The sequence below is a fragment of the Saccoglossus kowalevskii genome, chromosome 8 (genome assembly GCF_978046115.1).
Source record: "Saccoglossus kowalevskii chromosome 8, keSacKowa6.1, whole genome shotgun sequence".
Lineage (NCBI taxonomy): Eukaryota > Metazoa > Hemichordata > Enteropneusta > Harrimaniidae > Saccoglossus > Saccoglossus kowalevskii.
The window spans coordinates 9,577,704-9,593,232 of NC_140648.1; the positions used below are offsets into that span (position 1 = coordinate 9,577,704).

A 15,529-nucleotide genomic window follows, 5' to 3' on the forward strand; every position below is an offset into this window, starting at 1 on the left:
TCAAAATAATAAATTACATGTATTCAGCAAAGTGTTCTCAAGACGGAAGCAGTGCACATGCATAAATTGTTGCCTAAATAGCATTGGCAACTTGCTCCAAATTTGTTATTTATATCACAGACGAAAATTTGGCTCTACAGGAAAAAAGACAAGTATGGATGAGAGTTCCAGCATTTGTATTTTTACAGCTAAAAAGGTAAGTGTGCTCCTCTTGATAAATTTTTACTGCCTATAGCATGGAATTTAACTACCAGAATAAACTAACAAATGAACAGATACCTAAATCCAAATTCATTTTATGTTGCATGCAAAGAATACATGATTTCTGTAATAATCTTATACAATAAGTTATAAGAATCCTGCCATCTCCTTCATGAACTGGTCATAAGCATCATCTTTGGTTGCCGCGGTTACTGTGGGTTTCATAGTTTTCTCCACTGAACCCAAGGGTTCATCTCTTAGTGTTCCAAGAGACGATGTTGTAGTTTTTATTGCTGGTGCTTGCTTACTCCTTGGTTCTCGTTTCACTCGTAATGATGTTGGTAAAAATCTTGTCACTTCAGCTTGCATGTTACGAATTTGAGGCTTAGCACTGATGGTTGTGGTTGCTTTCTTTTCAATAGTTGCAGAATCTTCATGTTTCTGTGGTGGCCGGTTGATGCTTGGTGGCGCACTTAATACATTAGGATTCTGTAGGCGTGGCACTCCAGGTGGTCCGGGTGGTCCAGGTGGTGGCCCAACCCCTGGTGGTCGGAGTGGCATACCTCGGTGTGGTGGGCCACCAGGTGGAGGTATTCCAGGTGGACCTGGAGGCATCATCCTGGGAGGAGCACGTCTCATCAGAGGGGGTACCCCAGGTGGTGGCCCTGGAGGCATTCCAGTTGGTCTACCAGGTGGTGGTCCAGGTGGCAGCATTCTTGGGGGAACCCCTCTCATTGGTGGAGGTCGAGAAAACTGTGGTTGTGGTACACCTGCTTGGAAATTCTGTGGCAAACCAGGAGGCGGCCCAGGTGGTGGGCCAGCAGGAGGACCAGGAGGTGCACCAGGTGGTTGTATTTGTGGGGAGGGTATTATTTGTGACATAAGTGGCTTAGGTACCTGGGCTGGAATATCTTTCTCAATTGCTTCATCTTCTTCCTCCTCAATCTCTTCCTCCACCTCCTCTTCCTGTTCTTCTTCTGCTTCCTCTTCCGGCACTTTCTCAGACGTATCTGGAATTTCCTGTCCAGCTAGTCGCAACATTTTTGCCTGAAGTGGAGTCATTCCAGCGGGCAACTTCTTTTCTCCGGGATCCTCATCAGAGAAGTGAACAGCTCTTTTTGAGCCTGAAAACCAATACCAAAACATGGTGAACATGTCTCCATCATATGAAATGGAATAGTGATAAACAGGATTCTCTAGAAAACAGCCAAAAACTACACAGTCTTGCAGAGCTGAAAATAACATGTTGTCGCTGTAGTATACAGCAACTATCTTGGTGCTTGTGACGTAGCTACCTGTATTTCAACTATGCCATGGGCTTAAGGTAGCGAGACTATTATTTGTGTTGAAATTTACGATTTTCACATTTATTTATTAATTGATGAAATGCACTATAAACTTTCACGTGATAAAGTCAACATAACATAGAATGTCATGTAAGTTGGTTAAAATGTAGATTTTCTGAAGGGAAGCAAGGCAGCCTCAGTAGTGTTTTCCAAAATCAACAACACAGGTTTAATCTGTGTGCCTATTAGTTTCAAAGATAAACTCAAGACAAAGCAATGTTAGGATGTGTTATCAGTAGCTATCTGACACACAATTAGTGTTTCCAAACATTTGAGTGGTTTGTCTCCACCCCTATTTGTTTCACAGATTAGTCATTTGCATATGAATGTGTCAGACACAAGGTCACACAGCCACTGAAAAAAATCATTGATTTTGGTGTTTTCATATGACGAATTTATCTAATTATAGCTATCCCATTCCTTTATTTTTTTGGTTTCCAATAGCCTTACACATTTGGATGTCCCTACACATGTTAAAACAGACCTTGATGGGAAAACAAATTGATTATGCCGATAAACAAGCTTGAAAATCTTTGCTGTTACTTCATGAACGTTTTCTAGGAGTTTATGTTTTTCAAAATACAAGGTCTTTAACAAAAAATAACGTATACTTATTGTCGTCAGATTAACACCAAATTTTCACAGCTTTAAGGTGACAGTGAGAGGAACTTGAATGTGTCCAGACAAACTATTTCATCGATTATTTACCAACGAGTTGTGGTTTGAGTTGGGGGCAATGCGACTAAAACAGTAATTGAAATTCAGCACACTATTTTTTAAAACGCGTTGTTTGAAAAAAACTGACCAGACACATTCAATTTACCAGACTATTGAACAACTAGGAAAAGTGAAAAAATTACTTCTTATCGCCAGCATAAATGCGTAATTATTTTTTTTTACAGAAAAAGTAATTTTTCACTTTTGGTTGAGTAACGTATCGTAGAATGCAGATACGGGCATGCAAAATACACTTGTGAAAAGCTTGAAGTCTGGCGATTCTAAAAATATATACTTTCCTGGGTCTATTTATAGTCATTTAGTCACAATTAGAAGATGAAAACAAGTAAGCAAATAATAGTCCCGCTACCTTAAAGAGACAACATGGTAAAGACAAATCACACAATATATTTACAGAATTAAAAAAACAAGCAGCCTATCGGCTGAGACAACTCCGCTGTTAGCAATGCACATTTCAATTAAAGAACTGCAGATATCATTAGAAAATGAACAAATCTGGGAGAGGTCCACATGTAGTACCTATTTGTATAGTATCAAAGAAATCAGACTTTTTAACAAGAAGTCGAAAATACCACTTTTTACCAAAAATGACAAAAATATTTACCAAAATTAAAAAATTAAAGATATCATCACGAAATGAACAAATCTGAGAGAGGTCCACATGTAGTACCTGTATATGCAATATCAAAGCGATCGAACTTTATTTTTTTAACAAGAAGTCAAAAATATCACTTTTCACCAAAATTAGATAATTAAAGATATTATCATGAAATGAACAAATCTGAGAGAGGTCTGCCCAAGGTACATATACACCAAGTATCAAAGCATTCAGGCTTGTAGTTTTCAAAAAGAAGTCATTGACATGGACGACGACGAACAATCACTCATATAATAAGCTCCGCTCGACAAAGTCGACAGCAGAGCTAAAAATAAATAGCGTGATGGTGAATTCAGATTCCATCTGAACATCTCATTAAATTTAAACATGAAGGCAATAACTATGTTTGAATAGTAACAGTAAAAGTAAAGTTATGAAGGTAAGCCTTGCTATGTTATTTGATCCAAATAATTTGTTGATGTATAAAATCATTTATCCTACACATCACGTTGGAATCAAGAACAAAATCTAGGAAAAGTAGTTGGTAGGACAAAATCTACAGGGAAGATAGGGAGGAGAATATTTATCATAATTTTCATACCAGCTATATCTTCTTCTGTGTATAAAGTATCTGATGGATCATAGTCTTTATCTTTCTCATCATCATCATCATCATCATCGTCATCATCATCAATTGATTCGTCACTGTCACTGTCGCTGTCACTGTCACTATCAAGATGTTCCATGTCAGCATTGCTACCATCACTGTTACTCTCTATAACAGTAATCAATATAATACATGTCACAGTTGGTGGCTCGGCTATGATCAGAGACACTAGGCATTTGCTTATCAGTCACAGACAAAAAAATGATCATAACTTTTAAAGTTTCTATATTTGAGGTATCTGGTAGCCCAATGTGCCCTCTAAGCTAATATGATGAGTCACATTTTATACATTATAATGAAATACTGTATTTGCTCTATTAGAAAGGCATCTCCAAGTGAATCCATATAAACAAAAATTGCATTTCTTGTATAATAAATCAGTAAATATTACTCATTTTGACCATTTATATTTTTATGTAAATAAAGTAAGTTTAAAAACAAATCAGTTAATTTATTATATTTAAAATATTTATTATCATACTATGATCTTTATTTTTTCTTGTCGATTATTACTGAATAGTGATTATAATAATGTACAAAAAATAAATTTGTTGAATTGTTATGAAATGCAAGTAAAATTCAACTTAGTTTCATCGTAAGCGAATGATTTCGATCGCACATGAATCTTAATGCGATTCGATATCTGCCATGTTTTTTCCATACACGAGTTAACCTGAAACTATGCTTTTTGATCTGATAGATCAAGTCGCTAATTAACCAATCAAAATGCTGGATGGTGCCAATGTGCATTTAAATTACCATAGCATATTTAAATATTTTAACGACAGTTCAGAGACCTCATGGCGAACACAACACAAAAGAAATTTACTAATGTTGTAGTTCGAACTTTTGGCTTTGATTTTGATGGGGAAAACGGCGGCATGATTTTTTCTTATATTAAAAATTTAGTTGTTTTTGAAGGATAAACTAAGCTTTGAAGAAGAATTTAAGACTTTTTACCCATTCACGCTAACCACAATAAACATCATACTCTAGACTCTAGTGTTCAAAAAATGACGCTTAAATTAGAGATTTTACGATATTCAAATCAAACAGCAACCCAGATTTACCTGCAGTGAGACTGCATATATTATGACATTACTATAAATTAACTACATGTAACATGATTTATTGGAACACATAATAGAATAACCATATGTTACCGTGGCGATCCATCATGCTATCTTCAGCTTCCATATCTTCTACAAAAGATGACCCAGCAGTAGATGGTAGGGACATCATTGGTGGACCAGGAGGAGGACCAGGTGGGGGACCCGGTGGCACTTTACCAGGTGGAACCCCTGGAGGTAAACCCGGTGGTGGCCCTGGTGGCTTTTTACTGCAAAAAAGAATGGCAAAGATGTACATAGTATAACAAGCACTAGAATATATCAGTAATAATATTCAGCATATGAAAGATGGAATAAATTATGACATAGCAAAAAGCAATTTATTTTCATTTTTATGTATTTTCAGTAAAAATATTTAGAAATTTTGAAGCAGTGGGAACTTCACTTTAGCTTTTAAAGACACGAACACATTTTTTTTCAAAGTTGTTATCAATGACATACCGGAGTAGTTCCTGTTTGTATTTAAATGCATTTGATTGGAGAACACAGCAGGAAAAAAAAATAATGTCAAAAAAATTTCATTATGATAAAACAATTTTGCCTTTGTACCAAATTTAAACAAAAACAGTTTAGTGTGTCAGAGAAAAGAGGACAATTAATTAAAAATACTTCCAAAAATGACTGCATATTTTGAATTTCATTGAAATCCAAAAACAGTCAAAAAGTGAAATTTCCAAAGACACATGAAAGTTAAAATCCTGAAAGCTCCTATGTGAATACAAAAAATATGCAATCATTGTTCCAAATAATCAGTGAATGATCAATAGCATTAGAGGTTAGGATCACTATCCAGCAGATGTTTAGCACCAATATATAGCAAATTTGATCAAAATCTGTTCTGAAATTTTTGAGATTTTACTTGCACATGCTGAAATGAGTCATATGCAAATTAACTTAATATATTAGATCATGGCTCCAAAACGTATTATGTTTGCAACCCATGGTGGTGTACTAAATTTACTAAATACACTTACTAAAAAAACTAAATACACTTAGGACTTTGAGATTTTGCTTACACAGACAGATACACCAAACTCAATATCTTTTTCGCAAAAACAAGAGCTAATAAACATGGCTGCTAGTCAACAAAATGACCAGCATCAATGACCCACAATGAGCAAACGTCAATACAAAGTTTGAACCTGAGAAATGCAATTTTGAATCAAATCCCAAAAATCAAATCGCACCGACTGCCACTACATGTTCTATTATTTTACATGTTCACAAGAATTTAATTTAGCGAATTTTACTTATCGTCAAAAATAGCAAAAGTAAAAAGTAGTGAATAATTAATGAGTGTACAGTATGTAATTATGCTCTCAATATTCACATAAGAGAACAGAAGAACTGCTTCGCTTGACACTTCTACAATAAAACATGATCAACAAAGAGTTGTTTGTGATTTGTTTGTTTTTTTAATCACAGGTGTTCTTAAGGAATATCATTTCATGAAAGTCATTATGACTCTCTGTCTTCAAAACCCTAATGAATAATATCCAATGCCAAGTTTCCAGACATAAATATCACAAATTTTTGTCTCACTAAATTACCATAATAATGTTTTTAATTACCTGTACGCTGACTTTTTCTTCAAAATTGATGGTGGTAACGTTGGAATATCACTTGGCAGTGGGATCTGACTTGGAACTGAAAACAACCAGAATTTTTACATCTGAGTCTTGGAACCCAGATTAGGATTAGGATTAAGGGATAATTTAAGACATAATCAAACCACATTGTGTTGATTATGCGAAACACTGAAACCTGTGTTTTCTGCATTTATTCTACAGAGATTTGGGTTTGCTAGTTGTGAGGCTACTATACAAGCAACATTGTTCATCTCACAAGAAGAGGGGGAGAGGCACTAAATCATCAAGAATTTTACAAAGAGAAGCAAAATAGTGGTCAAAATTTACCTTTTTTATCGCAAAATCAACAAAGCACATACTCAATAATCACGAGAGTTTTTTGCACAATCACTTTCCAATTATAAATATTAGCATAATGTTTTTGCTCAATTTTTAACCAGCAAATTTTCAGTTGCCAAACATGTAGAAACGGTTGTGTTGTTCAGTATACTTACTTGATGGCATATTTTGAGGCATATCTGGCAGGGGAATCTCATCAACTTTAACTTGCTGTGCACTTCGGACAGAATCTGTCAACAAAAAAGTCATAAAAAATTTGTTACTTGTACAAGCAAGTGTATCAATCGATGCATAGCGGAAGTCAACATGACTACATACAGCCTGAGTATATAAACATTATTATACATCTTCCCAATCCAACCACAAACATGCCCACAAACATGCTTACCATCTTGCATTTACCAATAAACTAGAACTCAAATGCAATGCAGCAAATTTGTGACACACAGTAACTATGGCGACAAATGCATAATAATATATCATAAAGATTTATTGACTTACCAAAATAAATGCTTTGTTGAACTCTTCTTTTATCATAATCTTTTTCTATGTCTTTCAGCTGATCAAACATTTCTGGATCTTCTTTATACTGGGGAGAAGTCATGAGTTGAAATACAGTTGTTATACGAGGGATATTCCCAAATATGCACAGAACTGTGGTCACATCATCAGGTGTGGCCACACTACTATTATTATTACTTTTTTTTGTCAAAGATGTAAAGTGTTACTGTTTCAAACTCAACGTTTGGCACCTGTAACATATCCATGTTGTTATATGTTATGTACATCCCCAAGTTAACATCCATGAATACTGTAAAATCATTTATTTTTCTTATTTGAGCATATTCACTGGGTTATAATTTGCCAGAAAGCAGTGAGACTGTAGTTATTTTACACATGAATTTAATTTTAAATTAGTAAAATTTACTTATCAGGGAAAATAGCAAACCTAAAACCCAGTGAATAATTAATACATTTACAGGACAATTATAGATGAAGAATACTTACATAAAGCCTCAACACTCTTTCAAATGTTTCTTTCAGTTTTTTCCTTTTATCTTTTAAAACTTTTTCATTTAAAGATGGAGGCTGCTCAAGGTTGAATTCTGGACAAGCAGAACAAAACATTTGTTAAAAAAATAAATTGGTGGCATACAGTGTACTATTTGTTTTCACTCTGTAGTTCAATAGCAGTTTTGTTGATGTATTTTATTGTACAATAATATTGGGATAAAAAACAGAGTATAGTAATAATATGAGGTTATTACGAGAATACCTCAAAATATGCACGAAGACAGTGTGGCTGGAATATCGACCGAAACACAGAACAGGTCGATGCGCGAGGCACTGTCTCAGTGCATAGTTTGAGGTATTCTCATAATAACATTATTGTACATCTTTTCCTTCCAAGGATACACCATGGGAATGCCGAAATCAAAAACGTTTAGAAAAGAATCAGCGAACATCTTTGTGTGGGTCCGGTCAAACCCTGGTGGCCGCCATGTAATCATTCCATATTTGGAATTCGCATTTCCTAATATGGTAGGATGAAAATACCCTGTGAAATACCACAAAATTACGACACGCTGTAACTTATAGCGTTACGGTGACAGATGTATAATAATAAAGATTATTATTACAATATTCTCAACCAGTGGTAGCAGATACTTACCCATTTCATCTAATTTTTCCATTTCTTGAATTAACTGCCTTGGATCTTTTCCTTTCAATACTGCAGCTCTCACCATCTGACGTTGCTTCTTGTTCTTAATAAAAAAGAAGAGCATATTCAATCTGTAGTTTATATCTTTGTTTTTACCCAAATTATTTATACATGCAGGTTATTAAATTAATTTTTATTAATTTTTTGACTATCAAGTTACAGTAATGTAAAGCACATGTAGTACAACACATAGATTTATGAAATCTTCAGAGATGTTTCGTATTTTGATCGTCTTGTGCCTATATAATTAATAAATATACATTGGTAATATGGGTGCATAGAGTAGTTTTGCCATAGAGACATGATAGACAAGGTGTAGGTGAGATCTAACTGGGACTATACAGTTAAGGAGGCATAAATTAGGATTAGGGTGGTAAGAGTTTTTTGATTTAAATCCAATGATTAAATTCATACCAAATTGACAAATCAAATTCATATCGACTTGTTGCTGATTCTTTAAGATTCAAATGTGACTTGCATTGATAATAGTTCAGATGTCACTAATGATCAAGACAGAAGCATCTACACCAGATTGGGTGAAACGTCCATATAGAGAAAGCCGCAGCGTTATGGTTTGAAATACTGTTAGAGTAATTTATCCAAGAAATCATGGTAAAATACTATGGTAGAATATTGGAAACCATAGTGTACCAAATCAAAGTATACACTTCTACGCTACACCAGCACCAATAATAGACAATCAGAAGTTTCCATTTCCAATAAAAATGCAGATAAAACAAAAAATGCATTTACCAATGTATATGCAATTTATATTGTACATGTATGTATAAATTTTTTTACTTAGTTTGACTAAAGACATACATCTGTGATTTACGTAAGCACATACAATACTATCCCAACAAATACAAGTACACACATAGACATACACCTACCTTTTTCAACTCTCTCTTTCTTGCTTCCTTTCCTAAAATAAAATACAAATTTATCAGTTGTAATGTTACGAGTGTAAAGACAGCGGGCAGTTTGATTTATGCATGATTGGCGTAAATTGCCGTACGATTGAAATACCTATAATTTACACAAATGTTTATTATATATAGCAATTTTTGTGCAGGAAGATCCCTATTTTTTTTTGAAGAAAATCACTGTATAAATACTGGTCCCACAGTCTTGTTCACATTGGAAGTCGTGCAGGCTTAAACTAGTAAAAAATAGCCACAGAAACACACGAGAAACGCATAAATATGTTTAAAAGAACATGAATCATATGTAAAAAAAAATATAGTCACAAATTATCACCACTCTGGGCTAAAAAATAAAAAAAATATTCGAAACTGAAATTTCTATATACACTGTATCAACATTCACATGAATTATAGCTAAATGAGAGTATCAAGTACATGACAATCGTATACGAACGAAACCGAACACTGTCTTGTTAACATGACATTATCGATTTAACTCAGAATTGGGAAACTTTTGTATCAATCTTTTTGTCTTGTTTTTTTAGAATCATGTATGCATGGTTTGTGAGGTAGTGGTCAGAGGCTGGGTTACAATAGACAAAAAAATAGTTGTGTCTCTTCATTTTAGCTTTTATATCATACCCTCCTACTAAACCTGCACATATGGCTGTTTTAGGGGTGATATTCACATGAAAAGGAGCACTTTCCACATTTGCAGGCCGGTACACAGAACGATTACAAGTCGTTTGGACCCCTCGCCCTTTCGACCCCTGGACGATTAGACCCCTCGACGTTTCGACCCTAGGACGATTAGACCCCTCGATGTTTCGACCCCTCGACGATACACCGCTTGGCGCCACAATCCTCACCATTTGAACCCAGCATTATTTGTCAAAAGTTGCAACATTTTACTGGATAAAACTAGAAGATACCTGACTTTGGCAACAGAATCGCGAATTACGGCGATCCCTCGACGGTTGAACCCCTCGTCGTCACAACCCCAAACGTTTGAACCCAGTCTTATTACGAATATGAATACTGCCTGATCAAAAGCAACAACCACTTTACTGTATAAAATTAGTTGATAATAAAAAATTGGCAACAGATTCGCAAATTACAGCGGATATCTTTTCTGATCGATGCCTGTACTGGGCGTTGGAGAGAGTTCAGTCCGCCATGTTGTTTACTATCGCAAGGCTACTGTTTAGCAATAGGACTACGATGATATTACTGCGATGAAACTGGTATATTTTGGAAGCTGTTACCGTCGAAGTAGCAAACAACAGCAAACTTGTGTATTTATTAATCGTGATATATTTTAATTAAGAAGACACACTATAAATAAACCCATGGGTGTATGTGTTCTTTTTATATGTCTTGAATGCATGAACCCCCGCCCTTCAGAGCCCCTTCGGAAAGTCGCGACCCTTGATATGTCGTGGTTTTTGCTTGGATCCCGACACTCGAGGGTCCATTGTAATGACAGCCACTATGTACCGGCTGTAAATATGTTTCTCGTATTTTCACCTAACTACTAGTATTTTGATTGGGGTAATCACAGCTTTACATGGAAAAGAACATTGACTTTTTCCTGAAAACAAAACAAAAAAGAAATGTGTTAATTGACTATATTGCCGTCCCTAAGAATCAAATGGTATAGTCCTATTGCTAAACAATAGCCTTGCGATAGTAAACAACATGGCGGACTGAACTCTCTCCAACGCCCAGTACGCTGATATCCGCTGTAATTTGCGACTCTGTTTTTTATTATTATTATCAACTAATTTTATACAGTAAAGTGGTTGTTGCTTTTGATCGGGCAGTATTCATATTCGTAACAAAAGTGGGTTCAAACGTTTGGGGTTGTGACGACGAGGGGTTCAACCGTCGAGGGATCGCCGTAATTCGCGATTCTGTTGCCAAAGTCAGGTATCTTCTAGTTTTATCCAGTAAAATGTTGCAACTTTTGACAAATAATGCTGGGTTCAAATGGTGAGGATTGTGGCGCCAAGCGGTGTATCGTCGAGGGGTCGAAACATCGAGGGGTCTAATCGTCCTAGGGTCGAAACGTCGAAGGGTCTAATCGTCCAGGGGTCGAAAGGGCGAGGGGTCCAAACGACCTGATACCCACAGAACGAACCTCACTATACGAGGGTGGGGTGGGATGCCTCAGTGCCTTGTTTTGACAACATTGAATCACACTTAATTATATAAACGCTGTATATGTATTCGGAGTGATATCTCATTACTTAAGAATTCTTTTTTTACGACCACACAGCATAATTAACATAATTTAGATAAAAATAACAAACAGACTACAGAAGATCGACAGCGGAAGGAGTTAGACAAAATAAGTAAATTTAAAATCGATACATTACTCACGTGCTTGATCTGTGGGGTTCATAAACTTCCCACTCTTTGTGGTGTTTATTGACCGTCGACCCATGTTGGTTAAATATGTAATAAAACGACAAGGATTGAAGAACAAGAAAATATCAACACTCCACGCTGGCCGCCATTACAACGCTGTGTGTTTGCTCGTTGGGTATTTCCTCTTGATCAAGGTACACATTTGTATGGCAAATGTAATAAACCAATCAGACCATTGCCCAATAAGTTGTTAGACTGTATAAGCAAGAAGACTGTCTAGTATAATCATTACTAATTTGTCAGAATATCAAAATTGAGTTGTGTACACTATATAGCACAGTAGTTATAATTTGGTATTGCACCTCTAGGGGGCGTTGTTCAAAACTATGGGGTTTTCGGTTTAGGTTCAAGTTCGGATTGAATGAATGATATGTTATCTTTCATTGCGATTGGTTATTCACCAGAAGATTTGTGTAAACAATTTCGACATGTCATGGGAAATGGGAATAATTGCATTTTATACGGTTTTTATGAAGAAATTAAATTTTACACTGTGACATGGAAAAAAACCATTTATTGATATGAATTATAATATTGATAAAAACAACATTTTAATTTAGTAGGTTTTCAGTGTGATAATAGTTTTTCGTTATACCCACAGCGAAACAATGGCATTGCCCTTATTTTTATAAATATTTATAAACTTCCCAATTCAAACTGAAACAAGGGGTTCCTATTGGCCGATTGAATGATACTTGAACGTTTACAAAAGACGTCTTTGATTGGCTCATGGGAATTAACCACCATCGAAATTTAGAAATATTTATAAAGATGAAGGAAATGCCTTTGTTGTGCTGGGAGTATTTTTATCTTAATAAATTAAACTAGTAATATTAGTTGTCTGAGATTTACGCAGTAGCTTGCGTAGTAGGGCCGATTTCGTCCCAGTAACGACAGTGAAAATGAATACACAGTGTATCCAAAACGTGAACAACCTAGAAAATACGATTGTTTTTTCACCTTGAAATAATTTGCATATTATTACGTGTTGTACATAAATATTAAATAAATGCTAATCAATCGGAGATTGTCTGAGATCGGAGATATCTGATATCTGACAGCGTCAGAAACATTAGATGGCATGTTCGTTTGGAGTCGGTTTACTGCCCATTCTGCTCACAGTTACAGTGTATTATAAGTTAGAGCACAGTTCCCCCACACTGTTGGGGGACTGTGGTTAGGGTAACTTTTTCAGAATACCCAAAGAATACAGGTTGTTAATGACAATTATGGTATTTAAAGTAAAAACATCCTCAATATCCTCAATCTGTTCGTGTGATATAGTTGTGCTAATTGTGATATTATGAATAGTACATATAGTAATTGAAGGTGAAATAATATTGATATTAAAATATTTCGTGGCGCTTCACGTAGATTATAAACGTTACCGGTAGTACATTATTTTTGTATTATGACCTATGAGGGCGTGGTTGGCAGTGGAGTAGAGCAACAAACAAACAGGTATCAACATTTGAAGATGATCGAAAGTCGTAGCTTCGTTTGTTTTGGAAATTTTGTCTTGTGTTGACAAAGAAAGAACTGATTCGTGGGCATCACATATTTTGACTGTATATGAGTCTGGTCTGTGAAGCATCGAGATGGAGGAAACAACAATTAGTAGGGTAGACATCGACGATAAGCTACAGCAGGCAAGTAACGATTGACATTTTCAACTTCCGGAGTATTATTTTTTTTTCCAGAATTCACAGTTATGGAGACAGTGATGTAGATTTGTTTTTGAGTTGAAGGTCAAATAAGAAAAGTAGAAGGTACAGATTTATAATGAAGCTGAAATAGCGCGTGCCTTAGGCACACGCCGCCGCAAGTGGCGCTGGGGGTATGCACAGGCGCTCGGAACGTTTCCTGGATAATAAAAATGACCTAAAGTGGGATCGGCATAGTTAGTCAGTCGCCGGTACATTCCCCTACTACTCATATAATAACACAAGGTAGGAAAGCGTTGACACCATGACATCGAAACTTCCCGAAAATAACACGATTTTCCAAATTATATTTCGATCCGCTTCACATAACTCAAGCATGATATCGGTAGAAACTATCGATCGACTTGCATTACCTTTATTCGAACTAAAACGGGTTAAATCCTGTGAAAATCGAAACACCCGAACAATATGAATCAACCCATCTACGCGGATATTTTGAAGCAGAGGCCCGAGCATGCGTATATGTTTGGAATTGCGCATGTTTGGAACTGCGTATGCTCGGGCCTCTGCTTCAAAATATCCGCGTAGATGGATTGATTCATATTGCTCGGGTGTTTCGATTTTCACAGGATTTAACCCGTTTTAGTTCGAATAAAGGTAATGCAAGTCGATCGATAGTTTCTACCGATATCATGCTTGAGTTATGTGAAGCGGATCGAAATATAATTTGGAAAATCGTGTTATTTTCGGGAAGTTTCGATGTCATGGTGTCAACGCTTTCCTACCTTGTGTTATTATATTATATGAGTAGTAGGGGAATGTATCGACGACTGACTAACTATGCCGATCTCACTTTAGGTCATTTTTAGTCCCCGTTCGGACGCAGTCCGAAAACGGGGACTTATGTTTTGCCCTGTGTGCGTCCGTGCGTCCGTGCGTCCGTGATCACCTGTATCTCGAACATGCATGGACCGATTAAGTTCAAACTTCACTCATACATCACACATTATATGGGACATATGCACATGCATTTTTTTCATGATCCGATTAACGATAGCCGAATAGCGGCCATTTTAAGGCCGAAAATGCATCAAAATCGCACATTTTCACCATTCCGGACCCGGATCTCAGTTATGCATGGACGGATTTTGTTCAAATTTGGTACATACATTAAACATAATAGGACCTTGATGCACGTCATTTTTTTTTTTGGATCGGGTTCGAAATGGCCGACTGGCGGCCATTTTGTTTTAAAGAATTCAGTTCTGGATCCGTATCTGAGACATACTTGGATTGATCAAGTTCAAACTTCACACACACAAGGTACATCATGTCACAAATATGTATGTGCATTTGTTTCATGATCTCATTAACGATAGCCAAATGGCGGCCACTTTAAGGCCGAAAATGCATTGAAATCGCACATTTTCACCATTCCGGACCCGGATCTCAGTTATACATGGACGGATTTCATTCAAATTTGGTACATACATTAAACATAATAGGACCTTGATGCACGTCATTTTTTTTTTCGGATCAAGTTCGAAATAGCCGACTGGCGGCCATTTTGTTTTAAAGAATTCAGTTCTGGATCCGTATCCGAGACATGTCTGGATTGATCAAGTTCAAACTTCACACACACAAGGTACATCATGTCACAAATATGTATGTGCATTTGTTTCATGATCTCATTAACGATAGCCAAATGGGGGCCGCTTTAAGGCCGAAAATGCATTGAAATCGCACATTTTCACCATTCCGGACCCAGATCTCAGTTATGCATGGACGGATTTCATTCAAATTTGGTACATACATTAAACATAATAGGACCTTGATGCACGTCATTTTTTTTTCCGGATCAAGTTCGAAATAGCCGACTGGCGGCCATTTTGTTTTAAAGAATTCAGTTCTGGATCCGTATCCGAGACATGTCTGGATTGATCAAGTTCAAACTTCACACACACAAGGTACATCATGTCACAAATATGTATGTGCATTTGTTTCATGATCTCATTAACGATAGCCAAATGGGGGCCGCTTTAAGGCCGAAAATGCATTGAAATCGCACATTTTCACCATTCCGGACCCGTATCTCAGTTATGCATGGATGGATTTTGTTCAAATTTGGTACATACATTAAACATAATAGGACCTTGATGCACGTCTTTTTTTTTCGGA

General features: G+C 36.2%; 2 protein-coding genes across 3 annotated transcripts in view; one reads left to right on the plus strand and one right to left on the minus strand.

Moving 5' to 3' along the window:
- Positions 1–219: 219 nt before the first annotated feature.
- Positions 220–11,798, minus strand: LOC100370342 (WW domain-binding protein 11-like). Its single transcript, XM_085502146.1, has 10 exons — positions 11,640–11,798; positions 9,225–9,256; positions 8,281–8,374; positions 7,617–7,714; positions 7,110–7,197; positions 6,764–6,838; positions 6,252–6,327; positions 4,714–4,889; positions 3,485–3,658; positions 220–1,325 (listed from the first exon to the last, which is right to left on the minus strand). Exons 1-10 carry the CDS (start codon positions 11,701–11,703, stop codon positions 349–351), a joined length of 1,854 nt encoding a protein of 617 aa, XP_085358272.1. The 5' UTR covers positions 11,704–11,798; the 3' UTR covers positions 220–348.
- A 1,318-nt stretch (positions 11,799–13,116) lies between these two features.
- Positions 13,117–15,529, plus strand: part of LOC102804837 (exocyst complex component 7-like) — a 53,549-nt gene continuing 51,136 nt past the window's right edge. For both annotated transcript variants that reach the window (XM_085502147.1, XM_085502148.1), the window contains exon 1: positions 13,117–13,336. In XM_085502147.1, the coding sequence (XP_085358273.1) occupies positions 13,286–13,336 (51 nt within the window). In that variant the 5' untranslated portion in view covers positions 13,117–13,285. The remainder of the gene's footprint in view (positions 13,337–15,529) is intronic.

Coding starts and splice junctions, on each gene's coding strand:
- LOC100370342 (XM_085502146.1), bottom strand. CDS start 11,703: ATGGGTCGACGGTCAATAAACACCACAAAGAGTGGGAAGTTTATGAAC. Junction 8,375..9,224: donor GAAAGAGAGAGTTGAAAAAG/GTAGGTGTATGT, acceptor TTTTTTATTAAG/AACAAGAAGCAACGTCAGAT. Junction 3,659..4,713: donor TAGCATGATGGATCGCCACG/GTAACATATGGT, acceptor TTACTGTTATAG/AGAGTAACAGTGATGGTAGC.